Source organism: Choloepus didactylus, chromosome 9, assembly GCF_015220235.1.
Source record: "Choloepus didactylus isolate mChoDid1 chromosome 9, mChoDid1.pri, whole genome shotgun sequence".
NCBI classification, from domain to species: domain Eukaryota; kingdom Metazoa; phylum Chordata; class Mammalia; order Pilosa; family Megalonychidae; genus Choloepus; species Choloepus didactylus.
In genome coordinates this window covers 46,345,527-46,366,416 of record NC_051315.1, presented here as the reverse complement: position 1 = coordinate 46,366,416, position 20,890 = coordinate 46,345,527, and the positions used below count along the sequence as shown (strand labels likewise).

At 38.1% G+C, this 20,890-nt stretch overlaps 1 protein-coding gene across 2 annotated transcripts in view; it reads left to right on the top strand.

The window, feature by feature from the left end:
* CCDC148 (coiled-coil domain containing 148) overlaps positions 1-20,890 on the top strand; it is a 312,951-nt gene that overhangs the window by 119,767 nt on the left and 172,294 nt on the right. For both annotated transcript variants that reach the window (XM_037848948.1, XM_037848947.1), the window contains 2 exons: positions 14,180-14,262; positions 14,467-14,618. In XM_037848948.1, coding sequence (XP_037704876.1) covers positions 14,180-14,262; positions 14,467-14,618 — 235 coding nt within the window. The remainder of the gene's footprint in view (positions 1-14,179; positions 14,263-14,466; positions 14,619-20,890) is intronic.

The following is a 20,890-nucleotide window of genomic DNA, read 5'->3' as shown; positions in this document are numbered from 1 at the left end:
ATCTTTGTGCCAGTACCATGCTGTTTTGGTAACTGTGGCTTTATAATAAGCTTCAAAGTCAGGGAGTGTAAGTCCTCCCACTTCGTTTTTCTTTTTTAGAGTGTCTTTAGCAATTCGAGGCATCTTCCCTTTCCAAATAAATTTGATAACTAGCTTTTCCAAGTCTGAAAAGTAGGTTGTTGGAATTTTGATTGGGATTGCATTGAATCTGTAGATGAGTTTGGGTAGAATTGACATCTTAATGACATTTAGTCTTCCTATCCATGAACATGGAATATTTTTCCATCTTTTAAGGTCCCCGTCTATTTCTTTTAGTAGAGTTATGTAGTTTTCTTTGTATAGGTCTTTTACATCTTTGGTTAAGTTTATTCCTAGGTACTTGATTTTTTTAGTTGCTATTGAAAATGGTATCTCTTTCTTGAGTGTCTCTTCAGTTTGTTCATTTCTAGCATATAGAAACATTACTGACTTATGTGCATTAACCTTGTATCCCGCTACTTTGCTAAATTTGTTTATTAGCTCTAGTAGCTGTATCGTCGATTTCTCAGGGTTTTCTAGATATAAGATCATATCATCTGCAAACAATGACAGTTTTACTTCTTCTTTTCCAATTTGGATGCCTTTTATTTCTTTGTCTTGCCGGATTGCCCTGGCTAGCACTTCCAGCACAATGTTGAATAACAGTGGTGACAGCGGGCATCCTTGTCTTGTTCCTGATCTTAGACGGAAGGCTTTCAGTCTCTCACCATTGAGTACTATGCTGGCTGTGGATTTTTCATATATGCTCTTTATCATGTTGAGGAAGTTTCCTTCAATTCCTACCTTTTGAAGTGTTTTTATCAAAAACGGATGTTGGATTTTGTCAAATGCTTTTTCAGCATCTATTGAGATGATCAATTGATTTTTCCCTTTTGACTTGTTAATGTGTTGTAATACATTGATTGATTTTCTTATGTTGATCCATCCTTGCATGCCTGGAATAAACCCCACTTGGTCATGGTGTATGATTTTTTTAATGTGTCTTTGGATTCGATTTGCAAGTATTTTGTTGAGGATTTTTGCATCTATATTCATTAGGGAGATTGGCCGGTAGTTTTCCTTTTTTGTAACATCTTTGCCTGGTTTTGGTATTAGATTGATGTTAGCTTCATAAAATGAGTTAGGTAGTGTTCCATTTTCTTCAATGTTTTGAAAGAGTTTGAGTAAGATTGGTGTCAGTTCTTTCTGGAAAGTTTGGTAGAATTCCCCTGTGAAGCCATCTGGCCCTGGGCATTTATTTGTGGGAAGATTTTTGATGACTGATTGGATCTCTTTGCTTGTGATGGGTTGGTTGAGGTCTTCTATTTCTTCTCTGGTCAGTCTAGGTTGTTCACATGTTTCCAGGAAATTGTCCATTTCCTCTACATTATCCAGTTTGTTGCCATACAGTTGTTCATAGTATCCTCTCATAATTTTTTTAATTTCTTCAGGATCTGCAGTTATGTCACCTTTTTCATTCATTATTTTGTTTATATGGGTCTTCTCTCTTTTTGATTTTGTCAGTCTAGCTAGGGGCTTGTCAATCTTGTTGATCTTCTCAAAGAACCAACTTTTGGTGATATTTATCCTCTCTATTGTTTTTTTGTTCTCTATGTCATTTATTTCTGCTTTAATCCTTGTTATTTCTTTTCTTGTACTTGGTTTAGGATTGGTTTGCTGTTCATTTTCTAGCTTCTTCAGTTGATCCATTAGTTCTTTGATTTTGGCTCTTTCTTCCTTTTTAATATATGCGTTTAGTGCTATAAATTTCCCCCTTAGCACTGCTTTTGCTGCATCCCATAGGTTTTGGTATGTTGTGTTCTCATTTTCATTCGTCTCTATATATTTAGCAATTTCTCTTGCTATTTCTTCTTTAACCCACTGATTGTTTAGGAGTGTGTTGTTTAACCTCCAGGTATTTGTGAATTTTCTAAGTCTCTGATGGTTATTGACTTCTAATTGTATTCCATTGTGGTCAGAGAATGTGCTTTGAATAATTTCAATCTTTTTAAATTTATTGAGGCTTGTTATATGTCCCAGCATATGATCTATTCTGGAGAAAGTTCCATGAGCACTAGAAAAGTATGTGTATCCTGGTGATTTGGGATGTAATGTCCTGTATATGTCTGTTAAATCTAATTCATTTATCAGATTGTTTAGGTTTTCAATTTCCTTATTGGTCTTCTGTCTGGTTGATCTATCTATAGGAGAGAGTGATGTGTTGAAGTCTCCCACAATTATTGTGGAAACATCAATTGCTTCCTTTAGTTTTGCCAGTGTTTCTCTCATGTATTTTGTGGCACCTTGATTGGGTGCATAGACATTTACAATTGTTATTTCTTCTTGCTGAATTGCCCCTTTTATTAGTACGTAGTGGCCTTCTTTGTCTCTCAAAACATCCCTGCATTTGAAGTCTATTTTATCTGAGATTAATATTGCTACACCTGCTTTCTTTTGGCTGTAGCTTGCATGAAATATTTTTTTCCATCCTTTCACTTTCAGTTTCTTTGTGTCCCTGTGTCTAAGATGAGTCTCTTGTATGCAACATATTGATGGTTCATTTTTTTTGATCCATTCTGCGAATCTATATCTTTTAATTGGGGAGTTTAATCCATTTACATTCAACGTTATAACCGTGAAGGCATTTCTTGAATCAGCCATCTTATCCTTTGCTTTATGTTTGTCATATTTTTCCCCTCTGTCTATTAATATCCTTTATTGTACCCATACCGAATCTCTTTAGTACTGAACCTTTCTCCAAGTCTCTCTGTCCTTTCTTTGTTTCTCTGTCTGTAGGGCTCCCTTGAGTATCTCCAGTAGGGCAGGTCTCTTGTTAGCAAATTCTCTCAGCATTTCTTTGTCTGTGAAAAATTTAAGCTCTCCCTCAAATTTGAAGGAGAGCTTTGCTGGATAAAGTATTCTTGGCTGGAAATTTTTCTCACTCAGAATTTTAAATATATCGTGCCACTGCCTTCTTGCCTCCATGGTGGCTGCTGAGTAGTCACTACTTAGTCTTATGCTGTTTCCTTTGTATGTGGTGAATTGCTTTTCTCTTGCTGCTTTCAGAACTTGCTCTTTCTCTTCTGTGTTTGATAGTGTGATCAGTATATGTCTCGGAGTGGGTTTATTTGGATTTATTCTATTTGGAGTTCGCTGAGCATTTATGATTTGTGTATTTATGTTGTTTAGAAGATTTGGGAAGTTTTCCCCAACAATTTCTTTGAATACTCTTCCTAGACCTTTACCCTTTTCTTCCCCTTCTGGGACACCAATGAGTCTTATATTTGGACGTTTCATATTATCTATCATATCCCTGAGGTCCATTTCGATTTTTTCAATTTTTTTCCCCATTCTTTCTTTTATGCTTTCATTTTCCATTCTGTCATCTTCGAGGTCACTGATTCGTTGTTCAACTTCCTCTAGTCTTGTACTATGAGTGTCCAGAATCTTTTTAATTTGGTCAACAGTTTCTTTAATTTCCATAAGATCATCCATTTTTTTAATTTAGTCTTGCAACGTCTTCTTTATGCTCTTCTAGGGTCTTCTTGATTTCCTTTATCTCCCATACTGTGGTCTCATTGTTCATCTTTAGTTCTTTGAGTAGCTGCTCTAGGTGCTGTGTCTCTTCTGGTCTTTTGATTTGGGTGCTTGGGCTTGGGTTATCCATATCGTCTGGTTTTTTCATATGCTTTATAATTTTCTGTTGTTTTTGGCCTCTTGGCATTTGCTGAACTTGATAGGGTTCTTTTAGGATTTGTAGACCAATTGAAGTCCTTATCTCTAATTTATCAGATCTACGGCTTCGTGGAGTACACTTTCTCTAACTAACCAGCAGGTGGCGTCCACAAACCACCTGTTCTCCACAAGCCAGTTCTCCCCTGCTTAGCCTTTTTGGTGAGTGGGGGAGTGAGTCTTGTGGGGTCCAATTGGTGTACCAAGCTTGCGTGTGTAGTTGGTGTTGCCTGCCCTGTGTATGGGGCGTGTTTCTGGGCAGTCAGGGAGGGGGGGGGTAGCTCTAACAATCAAATCTCCCTGGTGATCCTGGAGTTTTATAGCTGCTGCAATAGTCTAATCCTTCAGTTCAGTCCTGCCACAGTTTGTCTCTGCCACTGACCCACAAGTCCTTGGTATTGGCGTATGGCTCCTGAGACTTGCAAGTGGGCCCGTCTTCCAGGCCGTGCACCCCGGGCTGTGTAGGGAGGCTCCCAGTCTGCTGAAATGATGGCTGAATGGGGCTTTGTTAATTCACACTGCTCTATCTTCCCAACTGTGGGACAATCAGCTGAGGTTGCAGGGAAGGCTAATGTCCACGCCCAGTGTTGTGGTGTGTGCCTGTTATTTGAAGCACTTCCGTCACACTGGGTTGTCTGGGGCAGTTCTGGGCTATGGGGCTGGCGATGGGCAGGAGTGTTTCCTGTCCACCAGGATGATGGCTGTGAGCAGACACCCCCCTTTTCTTGGGAAGTTGTGGTGTTCAGTGAATTTTCTCAGCCACTGGATTATTGCGTTTTGTCTCAGAGCTCTCCTAGTTCTGCTCTTGACTTGACCTGCCCAAATAGCAAGTCTTTGAAGCTTTCTGTATTGAGCTTCTTAGAGTAATTGTTTTAGAAAAAGAAAAAAGGATTAAAAAAAAAAAAAAAAAAAAAACGGGCCCTCCTCAGAGATCTAATGGGTTATTGAAATGCTAAGAGACAAAGCAACCAGGGCCATTAAGGAAAGGTCCACAGGGCAGAGAGATCAGCTTTTCTTCGGGATTTGCATATGCGCCTCAGGGCCCTTCCCCTTTCTATGTTCTCCAGAACTCCAAAAATACTCCGCTTTTATTTTGGAGTTTTTCGTGTTGTTTTTTTTCTATGCCTGTCTCCTCTCTGCTGGGCTGGCTGCTCTCAGATTCTCTGGTGTCTGGTCTCAGTCTATCTATGGTTGGAGTTTTAATCAGTAGAATGAGTTTCCGATAAGGGCTGCCACTGCAGTTCTCCCTTCTCCTTCCCGGAGCTGACAGCCCCTCCTCCCATGGGACTGAGCCTGGCAGGGAGGGGCGCGGGTCCCCTGGCCGCAAAAACTTACAGATTTCGCTGATCTCAGCAGTTCGACGTTTTCATGAGTGTTGTATGAAGTATGCCCAAAGTCAGATTGCTCTGTGGTGTCCAGTCCATACAGTTCCTGGCTTTCTACCTACTTTCCTGGAGGAGTAACTAAAACATACAGCTCACCAGTCTGCCATCTTGCCCCGCCTCTCTCAATGGTACCATTTTAGAATTTCAATTTCCAATTGTTTGTTCCTATATAGAAGTATGTGACTTTTATGAATTGATCTTATATCCTTTGACCTTGTCAAACTCACTTATTAGTTCTAGCAGCTTAAAAAAAGATTCCATTAGATATTTTACATAGGCAACATGTAAAATGCAAATAAAGACAGTATTTCTTCTTACTTTCAAAACTATATGACCTGGTGGCAATATTCACAATTCACAATGGATGGAGGTGGCCTAAGGGTACATCAACTGATGAACAGAATGGTGAGCCATGGTGTATACATGTAATGGAATATTGAGTGGTTACAAGCAAGAATGAAGTTGTGAGGTATGCAACTAGATGACTTGAACTTGAGGACAGTATGTTGAGTGAAATAAACCAGAAATGAAAAGACAAACATTATAACTCCCCACTGGTATGGACTAACTATAAAGTGCAAACTCTGAGAATTCAATCTGAGAGCATAGGTTTTCAGGGGAAGGCTTTTGGTAAAGGTTCCTAGATTGTAAGCTCTTATAGCAGTTGCATCTAATCCTGAGTTGTAATGGTTATTTCTAAATTCTGAGACACTGAGCTCTTTGTGTATAATCTGGTCGATCCCTGGAACTTTGGGTATCTGTGTGACACCTGAGACTCAGTGACAGAGTTTGGCAGCTATGAATGTCAGCATTATACCATACAGCAAATGTTAAAGAGGCTGAAAAAGAGATCAAGCTTCAATTAGAGATATGAATGAAATGGACTTGGCTAGTACTGAGGTAAACCAGATTAAAGGGTAAAGAAAGATATTGATGGTGTTTTAAAACTTCAACTTCCATGTGAGACCAAAGGAAGGGATGTTTATTACGTGCAAAATCTATATTTTCTGTAACACTCTCTACACAATTTAACTTGTATGGTGAGTTTGTTCAAACACCATAATAGGGAGTGAGATCTGATTGGTTTGTATAGGTTAGTGTGAAGCCGTGATACATCCTAGAGTAATTTGGGCAGAGAATAAAAGTGTATTCACAAAGCCCCCTTGAGGGACTGGGGAAAAATATGGAAATAATAAACCTTCCGAACTTGGGGAATTAATGACATTCTCACAAGCATTGGGGACTACCAATTTAGAATGCTGAGCCCTTGATCTTGGGGCTTGCTCTTATGAAGCTTGTTACTGCAAAAGAGAGGCTAAACCTACTTATAATTGTGCCTAAATGTTACCTCCAGAGAACCTCTTTTGTTTCTCAGATGTGGCCTCTCTGTCTAAGCCAACTTTGCAGGTAAGCTCACAGCCTTCTCCCCTACATCGGACATGACTCTCAGGTGTGTTAATCTCCTTGGCAACGTGGGACATGACTCGTGGGGATGAACCTGGACCCAGCATCTTGGGATTGAGAAAGTCTTCTTGACCAAAAGTAGAAAGAGAAATGAAACAAAATAAAGTTTCAGTGGCTGGGAGATTTCAAATGGAGCAGAAAGGTCATTCTGGAGGTTATTCTTATGTGTTATGTAGATATCCATTTGTAGTTTTAGGTTGTCAGACTTTCCTGTGAGGCCTCTAGACTCGGTGCTTTTCCTGTCCTATCCAACAGGTGGCACTTGTCATCCCACAGGTCCCCACTGGTGTAAACAGGTGTGGTCCCTTAAATTCTCACTGGCTGGGGCCCAAGGGTGTCAGAAGCCAAGCTTAAGTTGTTTCTGTTTTTTTTTCTTTCCCTCAGGCCCTGGGGTCTGAATTCTCTGAGGGAGGGCAGTCATTTGAGCTGGGCCCCACCCCTCTTTTCTTAGGGAGGATACACCCTTTGGGGAGTTATCTTTTATACTTGAATTCCTCCTTTGTCTCTCTGATTCTAGCTCCACATTTGCCTGGTTCAGCATTGACAATTGAAAATGCCTGAGCTTTTCTCTAATAAGCTGCTTAGAAAGAGAGAAAAAGAAAAGGAAAAAGAGCAAAAGCCCCTTTACAGAGCCAGTTCCCTGTTCCCCAGTTTTGCCAGTCAGCTGGAGTTGATACCGGGTTTTCTGTGCCCCTTGTCTTGGGGCACAGCCATTTTCCAGTATTCTGAGCTCAGTTGTCTCCAACAGCCTCTGTTTTTATTTACTTATGTATTTTTTTTTCCGTCAGCCCTGCCTCCTCTCTGTGGGGAGCAACGTTAAATTCCTTTCCTGTTTGCTCGGTGTTTATCTGTGCTTGTAGCTTGTTTTCAGTAGTCCAGATTTGTTAATTAAAACTGCAATTGGGACTTGGTTGAGTTACTTGCCCGTGCTCCAGATGACCAGCTTCTTTTTTCAGAGGTATTTCAGCTCAGCCTGCTGAGCCAGTGCGGGAGGGGCGCCAGCTCTGCAGTTTGGGGAGCTTTACTTACAGTTTATGCTGTGATCTCAGCCATTCCACCCATTCCAGGCTGATGTATGATGCGTGTCCAGTCACAGATGTCCCCCAACAGTTGTTCCAGGCTATATGCTAGTTGTTCCTGGCTATTTACTAGTTGCTTTGGAGGACTAACTAAATTCCACACCTCTCTATGCCACCATCTTGCCCCTTCCATGTAATTTTGATGATTGACTTTTCCATTTCTGCAAAGAACAATGTTGGAATTTTTATTGAGATTGCATTGAATCTATAAATTGCTTTGGGTAGCATTGACATCTTAAGATATTTAGTGTTCCAATCCATGAGCATGGAAAGTCCTTCCATTTATTTAGGTCTTCTTTCATTTCTTTTAGCAATGTTTTGTAGTTTTCTGTGTACAAGTCCTTAAAACTCTTGTTTGGATTGATTCCTAGATATTTGATTCTTTTAGTTGCTATTATGAATGGATTTTTTCTTGATTTCTTCTTCCAATTATTCTTTGCTTGTGTATAGAATCACTACTCGTTTTTGTTCATGGTGTATAATTCTTTTAATATGCTGTTGGATTCAGAGTACTAGCAAATGGAACCCATTTATCCTTAGTGCATTGAATTCTATTCCCCTTAGATGTTTGGTAGAATTTCCCAGTGAAGTTAACAGGGCATGGAGTTTGTTTGTCTATTCATTTTTGTGGGAGGTTTGAAGCTACATATTCAACTTCCTTAGTAGATACGGTATTAGGATTATTTCTTCTAGAATAAAATTTCATAACTTATGTCTTTAGAGGAGTTTGACCTAAGTTGCCAAATTTTTGGCATAAAATTGTTCATGTTTTTTATCATACTGTTGATGTTTGTAGGATCTATTTGTTTTATTAATTACTGAGAGGAATATTAAAATCTTCAGTTCTAGTTGAGGAATTGATCATTTATTATTTTAGTTCAATCCACTTTTGTTCCATATATTTTGAAGCTATGTTGTTATGGACATACGCATTTAGGATTGCTATGTATTCTTGTTGAATTGACTCCTTCATAAATGTGAAATGTATCTGTATATCCCTGGTAATAGTCTGTGTTCTGAAGTCTACTCTGATATCACTACAGCCCCCCAGCTTTCTTTTGATTAGTGGTTGCATGGTATAGCTTTTATCATTCTGTTTTTTCCTTACATTTAAGCTATTATATTTAATACCATCTTGCTATTTGTTTTCTATTGTCTCATCTGTTATTTATTCCCTCTTTTCCTCCCTTCTTTTGGATTTAATATTTCTTTTATTCTATTTAATCTCCAGTATTGACTCATTAGCTATACCTCTTTTTATTGGTTGCTCTAAAGTTTATAATGTAAATCTTAACTTACAGCATTCTTCTTTTTAATATTATGCTACTTCATGTATAGTATAAGAACTTTTCAACAATACAATTTCATTTCTTCCCTTCCGTACTTCATGCTATCATTTTTATATATTGTATCTATCTGGGTTCAAGCAAGAATCTGAAAGTACATAGTAATTTAAACAGGAAATTTTAATATAAGTAATTATTAAACTATGATAGGAGATGTAAAGAAAATTCTAAAGGGTATATGAGGGATAAGGAAGAGTACCCAAAAAAGAACAGACTTGGAAGACGGGCTCCCATCCCCAAAGCTGGCATTCAGACATCTTTGGAGAAGGTATAGTGGCAGCCTGTTGGGTGGCATAGAAATTTCCTTGCTAGAGCTTGGTTACAGTCATCGAGCAAGCAGGAAACGACCCTCCAGGATGCAAGGAAGCCAAGGCTGGTATGTGGGCATTCTGAGAGAATTGGGAAAATGTTTTAGAAATGAGGCCTGGAGCACATGGTGTCTATTCCTAGAAAGCCCTTTGAGCCACAGGTGAGCTAAAGCTCATACAGTTCTCTGGGATGCAGGCAAGTTGAGATCGCAGGTGGAGATACAAAAGGAGACAGAGAACTGCCATGGTGTGAGACCTAAAGCATGTAGTGCCCATGTCAGGAGGACCTAGGAAATAACCCTATCGGCAGCAGTTGAGTTGTGACTGGTGTGTAGGCACGTAGAATTCAGAGCACCCTTGCAGATGTGAGGCCTAGACTGTGCAGTGCATGCATCAGAAGAACTCAAGCAAGGTGGTCACTAGGTCCAAGCCAGAGCTGGTAGGTAGCTGGGCCAGAATACTACCACATATGTCCACCAATACTCACCAATGTTAAACTGAACTACAGGAACAAGAAAAAGCAAACAGTACACTGAACCCAGGAATAGAAGGCCCCTTGCTCCTCCAATGTTCCTCCAGTGCCTTCTACTAATGAAACCTAACGTCATGTTCATTGTAAAGGAGAAATACACAAAGGGTTATATCCGTTATTGCAGAGCAGGTACTGAAGGGTGATTTTAGAGCTGAGAGGCAATAAATTGATAACTGGCATATACATTTTAATTCTATATATGTTATAAATGTCACAATATGTTGCTATTATGTTATCAATTGTCTTTTAAAAGATTGAAAATGAAGAATATATCCTTTATACTTGGTGCTTTTTTCCTTTGTTTAGATTAAAATTTCCATATTTTCCTCTTGCTGGAAGAATGTCCTTTAATGTCTCACATAGTGGAGGTTTGCTGGTCATTAATTTTCTCACCTTTTAGTGATCTGAAAAAGTTTTTATTTTTTCTTCATTTTTGAAAGATCTTAGATTGACAGTTTTCGTCTTTCAACATTTAAAGGTGTTGTTCCATTACCTTATGGCCTGCATGGTTACCAGTAAGCAGGCTGCTGTCATTCTTGTCTTTGTTCTTCTGATCATGTGTTTTCACCCTTTGGCTAATTTTAAGTTTTTTTCTTAATAATGATTTTCAGTAATTTTTTCTGATGTGCTTCCTGAAGAAGAGGAGAAAACGTTACTTTCTTTATGTTTCTTCTGCTAAGTTTTCATTAGGCTACTTATATCTCAGTTTTTAGTTCTCATCAAATGGGAACATTTTCAGACATTCCCTCCCCCCCCCCCTTTTCTGGATCCCAATCTCACATATGTTAAACTTCTAGATATTGTCTTATAGGTCACAGAATTTCTATTCCTTGTATTTCAGTAATTTTTCTCTGTGCTTCAGTTTGGATTCTTTGCTATGTCTTAAAGTTAACTGATGTTTTGTTTTGTTTTGTTTTTGCAATGTTTAATGTGCTGTTAAACCCACTCCATTTTCTCTAGACGTTCCATGTAGGTTTTTTTTTTTTTATGTCTTCCATATCTCTACTCATCATGCTTATGTTTTTCTAATATCATTGAGTGTAAAGCTAGACAACTAAAAATGAAGGGTGGTATTGGGTCAAGCTACATTTACTGGATATATTCCTGGTACATTTGGCTGCCATGTAGTGGAATATTTGAACCTAAAAAGAACAGAATGTAAGACTGGGAGTAGTAAAGTGATGTCAACTAAAAACTCTGCCAATAGAATTCTCAATAGATTTATTAGTTATTTTGAATGGTTTGAGTGTCATCAAAGCATTTTATAACTTTGGAGGTTCGTATAAAAAAGGTAAAGCAGGTGTATTTCTCTACACCTTCCATTATTTTTTTCCTTTGAAAGAGAAACAAAACTCATATTGATAAGTTTAGAGATTAGATAGTAAGCATATTTGGATTTAAAATGTTCCTCGAATCAAAGATTATTTTGTACTGATAAATATGGATTAGCCATAAAAATGTTTTTATTTTCTTCACTTTAATCTCTCATTGAGTTGCATAAAGCAGTTGAGCCAAAAGTAATTGGACACCCTTTCATTTGACTGAGTCTTAGGGTAAAATACTACAGTGAGGGATATGCCCCATTTCTAATATAACAATATTTTAGGGAAAGCACCAACCAAAGGCGGCCTGCCAATGATGGAAAGGAGCTGGGGAATTGAACAGTTTGAAAAGGCTGAGCTCTAATAAGACACCAATGCAGCAGTGATTAGCATTATATCTGTTCTGATACAAAAAGCCTAGCACTCTTGCATTCCATGGGACAGTAAATATGGGAACCTCAAAACTGAGCCATAGTATGATTTTTCTGTAAATGTACAACTTCTCTAATAAAAAAAAAGCTGGTGATAAATTTGAGTTAGGTGAAGACTGAGTCAGGATTTGGCTACCTGGAGTTTGTTGGTGACTTTGACAAAAAAGTAGTTTCAGTAAAGTATTTGAATAAAGCCTGATTGGAATGAGTCAAGAAAGAGAATAGGGAAAAGATAATAATAGGGTATTATGAACAACTTTATGGCAATAAACTTGAAAAAAAAAACTGAGCCATGGTCCATTAACAGGGAGTCTACTACAAGTCATATCTGCTGGGGGCAGAGAAAGAGGGAAGAACAAAGACCAGTAAGAGCTTTCAACCATGAGTCCTAGTGTTGGAGAATATGAGAGACAGAGATTTGAGGATATTAGACACATCCTTTCTCCCTGTGATAAATAGAAACAGGGTACTCTATAAACTAGAGTATAGAGTATATGCTAGAGTATAAATTTTGTTAATTGTAAAGTTGGATTAGAGAACAGAGCAAAGCCACCTTCCATCCTTCCCAAATTAAAATTACTTCTCTCCTACATACAGTTCCTGAAGAATGGTGGACCTACCTTACCAATGGGGGTAAGAAGCTAGAGAGGTTGCACTTATCTGGAGAAACACAGTGTTCTGAGGGAGGACTTAGAGACACACATACACAAAGACAAACAGTTTGAGAGAGAAAATGTGGATGTGTGAGCGTTATCAAACCAGAGAGAGATGAGCCTCTGTTGCCTTCATGTCAATTGCAATTGTTCCTACAGTGGATGTTGATTTTCTCAATTTCACCAATCTTGTTAGTCACTCCTTTCCAATGGAAAGAAGTATGTAGAGGGGGTGAAAATGATGTCTAAAATATTCATTTAAACCCTGCCAAATGGGGAAGATCAAGGATATTCCCTTTTTCAAATAAGTGGCAATGGTGGCAGGGGGATGGGTTCATGAAGGAGAGTTTTTCTTTAAAAGTGGGATTGGTGATTGGTATAACTTCTATCTTTTCCTTAATTTTCATCACAATAAAATATATGGACTCTTTTGTAGTACCTTGTAAGAAAGGTATTTCATTAGGTCAAAACATGTCAATAGGCTAAGAAGAATTGAAATAGTTTGCATATTACTCAAATGACCACACATTATTCTGTATCACTGGCTTGCAGGATCTTGAGAAACTTTGTATACTTTATGATGTCACCAAAGATCTTGAGAGAGGAAAACGGGATACCTTACTTCAAAAGAATAAATTTTGACAAAGATTTATGTGGGTTTATCTTTCTGCTATTTCCACAGTACCTTTCTAGTTTAGTCTTTTTCCTTAAACATAATATCCATATTTCATAATAAGCAACCTATTAGCAGAAGAAAGGGAAAAGAAAGCTTACAAATATGACCTTTGTCTCAATTTGGAGATGTTTTAACTTTGGGGGAGAAATCAATATACCTGGTTATCTTAAAGTCTGTGAATTCGTGATCTATATAGATATATAGAAAAAATCAGTTATAACCAAGAAGAGAGAAAGGAGAAAATAATGGATGTAAAAATATCAGATACACCAAGAAGAAAAAGGAAAAATTATAAGTAAAAATTGACAGTGAAAAAAAGTCAGAAAAGAGAAAAAGTATTAAATGCCAAGAAAGAGATAGCAGCAAAATAGCATTAAGTAAGCAAGTTATATAGGAAAAATTTCATCTTGAGGGGGAAAAGTAGATGTTTTTTTTCCTGGTATTTAAGCTGTTTGTGTGTGTGTGTGTGTGTGTGTGTGTGTGTGTGTGTTATCAGTATAAGCCAAATTCACTCTGCATTTTGTGTGTTTTTTATAAATTCTCCTTGGTAAGATCTTAGACATATTTTTAGCTGAGAATATAAGGGAGTTGAGCCGGATGATTTTAAAGTGTTATATTTTTGGTTAAACAAATCCATTCTGAAATAATCTCTGGTTTGACTCCACTATTATTTACCCATCCTCCATGTAACAGTTTCAAATGTGATCTTAAAAATACTCCTGGCAAAAACTACATGCTGGAAAAATAGACCAGGCAGTATAATCTACAATAGCACCCATCCCCCCATACATATAAACACAAACAAAAACCCCACCTCACATAAGTGAACTGGTTTAGAAGATGATGTCACATACCCAAGATGGAATACTATGTAGCCATTAAAATGATAATTATGAAAATATTTAGAAACAACTAAAAATTGTAGTGTTAAATAGAGAAACCACAGTATGAAATGTTAAGTATGCCATAATTAAAACCATATAAAATACATATGCATGTGTAGAAAATGTCTAGAAGCTAAAATGTAAAAATGAAAATAATTGTTGTATTGAAATGTAATTGTTGCAATTTTCTTATTTTGTGCATTTTTAATATTAGGCATTTAGCGTATGGTTTGAATAAATGAATGGATGAACAAAACACAGAAGATTGAATATTTGTAGTAATTATTTTTAAGACTGATATATATTTATTCATGGTTATAAAAATTTATTGAGATAATATCTATTTCAGATGTAAAATGGAATCTGAAATACAATCCTTTCTCAATGAAGAAAACATTGGAAATGAGTATCTTTCTGACCTTACAAATTTTGGTGAGATTTTTCATCCTGTATTTAAAGGAGGGAGGTTCATTTGGAAGAATGAAAGTGGGCCACTCAATTCATGTTCTTTTAGTATTAACGGCTATTTGCTTCTTTCCAAAAGAACTCCAAAATATAACTATACTCTGATTACCTACTCTTGGGGAAACGTAAAATAATGATTTGTTTTCTTGATTCAATTTTGTTTCACCATAGAGCAAGAATTATCAGAACAATGGTGCACCTATCTTAAAAATGTGGTAAGTCCTGTTCAGCAGTTAAGAGCAGATCTGAAATACAGACAGAATCATACTTTACAGCATTTGGACCCACACGTTGAGTTTAATGCAGTGAAAGTACTGGAAGAGGTCAGTATGTTATCTTTATTTTTGATAAAGTAATATTTCATTTTGTCATAAGTAGAGTGGTTTGCTATAGGAAAGAAACATGTGTGTCTCATATATCAAAATAAAAGGTACAGCAAATTCTGCTTTCTCAGTATGTTAAATATATCCCTGACTCTGTCAAAGAACCCATATCCCTTACCTGGAATGTTACAGTAGCCTCATAACTTGTCTCCCTACTTCAATTCTTAACCCACTTCCCAGTGCATTCTTTAAAAAATGTAGACCAGATCAATTCATCCCCCTGCTAAAATCCCTTAGGGGTTCCTGCTGGCCCACAAATACTCCCTATACAACAGGCCCCCTACCTGCTTCTTCAGTCTCATCTCCTACATGACACACATACCCCCTTTCCCACAAGAGTTAGGAACCACTGGTGCTGGCCTTCTTTCTATTCCTGATGCATGCGAGGCTCAGTCCTGTCTCAAGGCTTTTGCACTGGCTGTTTCCTCTGTCCCATTGATGACTGACACTTAGGTCATTTAGGTCTCAGCTTAAATGTACTCTCCTTAAATGTACAGGCCTGTCCTGACCACCCACATAAGAGAAGCCACAGTCACTTCTTATCACATTACCTTGTTTTTACATTAATTGCCTCCTCCTGGTACTTTCTTATGTATTTTTATATTAGTAAATTAACTGCCTTCCCTGACTAGAGTGTAGGCTCCATGAGCATAGTTGTGCCAGGTATTCTATTGTTTCCATAAATTATAATTGAAAACATCAAAAACAATGTCAAAGTAACTAAAAGAATCAAATACCTAGGAATAAATTTAACCAAGGATGTAACAAACTTGTACGAGAAAACTACAAAACATTGCTAAAAGAAATCAAAGAAGAACTAAATAAATGGAAGGGAATTCCATGTTCATGTATTGGATGACTAAATATTAAGATGTTAATTCTATCCAAAGCAACTTATAGATTTAATGCAATCCCAGCAAAATTCCAACAGCCTTCTTTGCAGAAATGGAACAGCCAATCATCAAATTCATAAGGAATAATAAGGGGCCCTTAATAGCCAAAGCCATCTGGAAAAAGAAGAAAAACATTAGAGGGGCTCACGTTTCTTGATTTTAAAAATTATTACAGGAAGGGCTGGGCAAGATGGTGGAGTGGTGAGTTGTGGAATTTAGTCTTTCCTCTAGGGCAGGTGGTTTTTACCTAGGAACTGTTGAAACAGGGTTTTTCGGGTCTCCAGTGACCAGTCACACATAGTACACAAGTTTGGAACAGGTGGAAAAGCTGAGATGGCAGCGAATTTTGTAAGGTCCCTGACCAGGGGTCTAATGCCCCTCCCTGCCCAGATCCCATGGACTTTGTTGCAGCTGGCCCCCTGAAAGAAAAAAAAAAAACACAACAATCTGCTGGGAGCAAGAAGGGGGGCTCAAACCAGCCTCAGCTGCAGAATTAATTAACAAATTAATTAATTAACTTTTGGAACTGGGGGTGGTAGAGAAGGGCTGGGCTCCAGGAAGGTGGGTGCATAAAAGCAGGCACCCATTCCCTGGCTCCAAAAACACTTGTGTTTTTTTATTCTACATTTTGTCCCTTCTCCTTTCTCACTGACTTCTTATCTTTTTACACTTCAATAACCCCTAGCAAGGGAAGATTTAAAGCTTTTGGAGAGTAATTATCAAGATAATAGCCCAAAGCCCACCTTTAAATACTCTGCTCTGACACTGACAAAACTTCCAGGCTGAGGAAATGCTTTAAAAAGGGACTTCTTCTTCTTCTTTTTTTTTTTTTTTTTTTTGCTTTTCTTTTCTTTCTTTCTTTCTTTCTTCCTTTTTTTTTTTTTTTAATTTAAAAGTAACATGTGCCTCAAAAATTTAAAGTAACATGTGGTTATTTTCTATCAGACAGCCCAAGTTGAATGTCTAGGCTAGTCTTGGTGGGGAGACAGAGTACCCAGAACTTCTTTGAATTCCAGATTCACTTCTGAAGAAAGTCTCCACCCAGTCTTTAATTGGCAACTTGGGCTGACCAAGGAATTAAGCTGGAGTTGCCTCAAATTGGAGAGGGGAGAAGAGAATAGTGCCCCTGGGAGACAGCTGGAGTTCCTAGGATTGAGAGAGTAGAGGGAGGTCCAGCTCAATTGGCAGCCCTCCTTCTGGGAACTCAGACCCCAGGGGCTGGAACTTAAAAACCAGCTTCAGTCAACCACACCCCCAACAGGGTCAGGGTCACTGGGAGAACACTGGTGGGGGAGCTGTGGGCTGGCAAGTGCCACCTGCTGGACAGGAGAGGAAAAGCACAGAGTCTAGAGGCCTCACAGGAGGGTCTTATGCTTAGGGAAACTCCATATCCTCCTCCTGAGACCTGGGCCTCTCTAGATGGGGAAAACCTGACTGGAGTCGACTATATCTGAGGAAAACCCTCTCACAAAAGGCTACATAGAGGCAGGGGCAAGAAACAGAAAAACAAGAGGTGAAAAATTCTGATCGACTAAATAGAACCTAAGTTCAGAGGTCCTAGAATAAGTGAACTGAACACCAAGGTTAGAGAACAAATGCCAACAACCAACAGAAAAAAAAACCCTAGGTAAAAGTGAAATGAACTACCAGAATAAAAAACTAAAAATTCAAAGAAAATCAGATGCCTAGACAACTTAAGATAATGAGCCATACCAGGAAACTCAAAAATATGGACCAGCCAAAGGAACAAACTAATAGTTCAACTGAGATACAGAATTTGAGACAACTAATGCTAAATCAATTCAATGAACTGAGGGAAGAACTAATTAAAGATGTTCAAACAAATCTCCTAAATCAATTCAATGAGCTGAGGGAAGATGTGGCAAAAGAGATTATTCTGGTTTGCTAATGGCCTGAAGACAAACATCAGAAATGGGTTGGCTTTTATAAAGGGGGTTTATTTGGTTAAAAAGTTACAGTCTTAAGGCCATAAAGTGTCCAAGGTGAAGCATCAACAATGGGGTACCTTCACTGAAGGATGGCCAATGGCATCCGGAAAACCTCTGTTAGCTGTGAAGGCACGTGACTGCTGTCTGCTCCAGAATTCTGGTTTCAAAATGGCTTTCTCCCAGCGTGTTCCTCTCGAGGCTGTGGTTCTTCAAAAATGTCACTCTTAGTTGCTCTTGGGGCATTTGTCCTCTCTTAGCTTCTCCAGGGCAAAAATCTGCTTTCAAAGGTCATCTCCAAAATGTCTCTGTAAGCTGCAGCTCTTCTCTCAGCTCCTGTGCATTCTTCAAAGTGTCCCTCTTGGCTGTAGCAAGCATCTGGGCCTGTGTGGCTCTTTTTAAAGTACTCCAGTGATCCAATCAACACCTACCCCAAATGGGCGGGGTAACACCTCCATGGAAATTTTTCAATAAAATGTTTCACTCACAGTTGATTGAGTCACATCTCCAAAGAAACACTAATCAAAGGATTCCAATCTAATCAACACTAAATACATCTGCCCACACAAGATTGCATCAAAGATAATGGCATTTTGGGGGACATAATACATTCAAACTGGCACAGAGATGAAGGATATAAAGAAGACATGGGATGACCATCAAGAAGAATTCATAAACTTGAAAAAAAATGGCAGAACTTTTATGGGAATGAAGGGAATGGAAGAGATGAAAAAGAAAATGGAGGGCTACAACAGTAGATTTGAACAGGCAGAAGAAAGAATCAGTGAACTGGAAGACAAGACATTTGAATTCATACACACAAAAGAACAGATGGTGAAAAGAATGGAAAAATATGAGCAGAGTCTTAGGGAGCTGAGTGACAACATGAAGTGCACAAATATACGTGTTATGGGTATCCCAGAAGGAGAAGAGAGGGGAAAAGGGGCAGAAAGAATAATAGAAGAAATAGTCACTGAAAATTTACCAACTCTTATGAAAGACAGATTATAGATTCAAGAATTCCTGTGTACTCTAAACGGAATAGATTCTGATAGACCTACTCCAAGACACTTACTGATCAGATTGTCCAATGTCAAACACAAAGAGAGAATTCTGAAAGCAGCAAGAGAAAAGCAATCCGTCACATACAACAGAAGCTCGATAAGACTATGTACAGATTTCTCTGCAGAAACCATGGAGGCGAGAAGACAGTGGTATGATGTATTTAAGATACTGAAAGAGAAAAACTGCTGACCAAGAATTCTATATCCAGCAAAAGTGTCCTTCAAAAATGAGGGAGGGATTAAAATATTTTCAGACAAACAGACAATGAGAGAGTTTATCAATAAGATACCAGCACTACAACAAATACTAAAGGGAGTGCTACAGGCTGATAGGAAAAGACAGGAGAGAGAGGTTTGGAGAAGAGTGTAGAAATGAAGATTATCAGGAAGGATAAAAGGAGAGAGAGGGAAAAATAAGATATGAAAAACTGATAACACAGGCTATCAGGAGATAGAAAGAGGGTATAGATTGGGCATTTGAAGCTGAAGTACTACAGAATGTTCAGCAGGATTGATTGTATTGATCCAGAAATAGATAGCATAATACTGTGTGATGGTAGCACAATATTGTAAGTATACTGAACAAAGATGTCTGTAAGTAAAGCTGAAAGAGATGGGATAGGGGAATATGACACCAGAGGTTAAGTAGATGATAAAGACTGGGACTGTATAACTTAGCAAAAACTAGAGTGACCAAAGACTATAACTAAATGTACAAATATAAAAATGCTTTTGCATGTGGGAGAACAAATGAATGTCAACCATGCAGAATGTTGAAAAAGGGATGGTATTGGGGAAAAAACCATAATCAAAGCAAAATGGAATCTATGGTCAATAGTATCATTGTAATAGGCTTCCATTAAATGTAACAAAGGCAATATACCAAAGCTAAATGTGTATGAGAGGGGTATATAAGGGAGGTATATGGGATTCTTGGTAGTGGTGGTGTCTGTCCTTACTATTATATTGAATTGTATGACATTTTATTTTTCTTTTCATTATCTTTTTCACTATTTGCTAAAAAAAACCCAAAACTTTTTCATAGTAATCAATATGTTCAAATGCTGAGTGTGGTGATAAATGTACAACTATATGATGATACTGTGAACAATTGATTGTACATTGTGGATAATGGTATGGCATATGAATATAGCTCTGTAAAATTGTAGGAAAAAATATAAACAGGAATAAAGTGCTGGAGAAAACATGGAGAGAGGGATATACCTATTTACTGTTGATGAGGAGGCAGAATGATGTAGCCTTTCTGGAGATCAGTGTAGTGGTTCCAAAAGAAGCTAAGTATGTGGGGGCCATAAGGTCCTGCAACCTCATTACATGGTATGTACTTGGAAGATCTGAGAGCAGAGACATGAACGGACATTTGCATACTGGTGTTTATGGAGGCAGTATTCACGATTTGCAATGGGAGGAGGTGGCCTAAGGGTACACTGACTGAAGAACAGAATGGTGAACTGTGGTGTATGCATGCAATGTGATATTGAGCAACTGTGAGAAGGAGTGAAGCTGTGAGACACACAACAAGGTAAATGGATCCTGTAGACAGCATTTTGAGTGAAGTATGCCAGAAACAAAGGCAAACACTATAATGCCTCACCAATATGGACTAACTACAATGTGTAAACTCACAGCCTATCAGGGGAATGATTATTGTAATGGTCCCTAGATTGTAAACTCTTACAGCAGTGAAGTCTATTCCTGAATTGTAATGGCTATCTCCAACCTCTGAGATGCTGCTCCCTTTGTGTATAACCTGGTATCTATGTGACATCTGAAACTCAGAGCTAGAGCTTGGCAGATGTGAATGTCGGTATTAGTTCATACAGCAACTGTTAAAAAAAAAAAAAAAAAAAAAGCTGAAACAGAGCCCAGACTTCAATTAGAGATATGAATGAAGCAGATCTGATTAACACTAGGCAAATAGGGCCAAAGGGTAAATGTCGAAACTGACTGTTTTAAAACTTCAACTTCCATGTGAGACCAAGGGAAGAGATGTTTATTTGGTCTAGGATCTATATTTTCTTTTTTCTTTTTTTATTTTGAAATAAATTCAAAGTTATAGGAACAGTTGCAAAAACAATACTAACCCCATAAACAGAACTCCATCATACCCTGACCCCCCTCCCCCAATAGCCCAATCCACCAACTTTAACATGCTGTCATATTGCTGTTTCTTTCCCTCCCTGTCTATCATCCATCATCTATTGCTCTGTCTTCTGAACATATGAGAGCTAGCTGCACACATCCTTGAACAAGCACTATAATTCACATATACACTTCCCATGAACAAG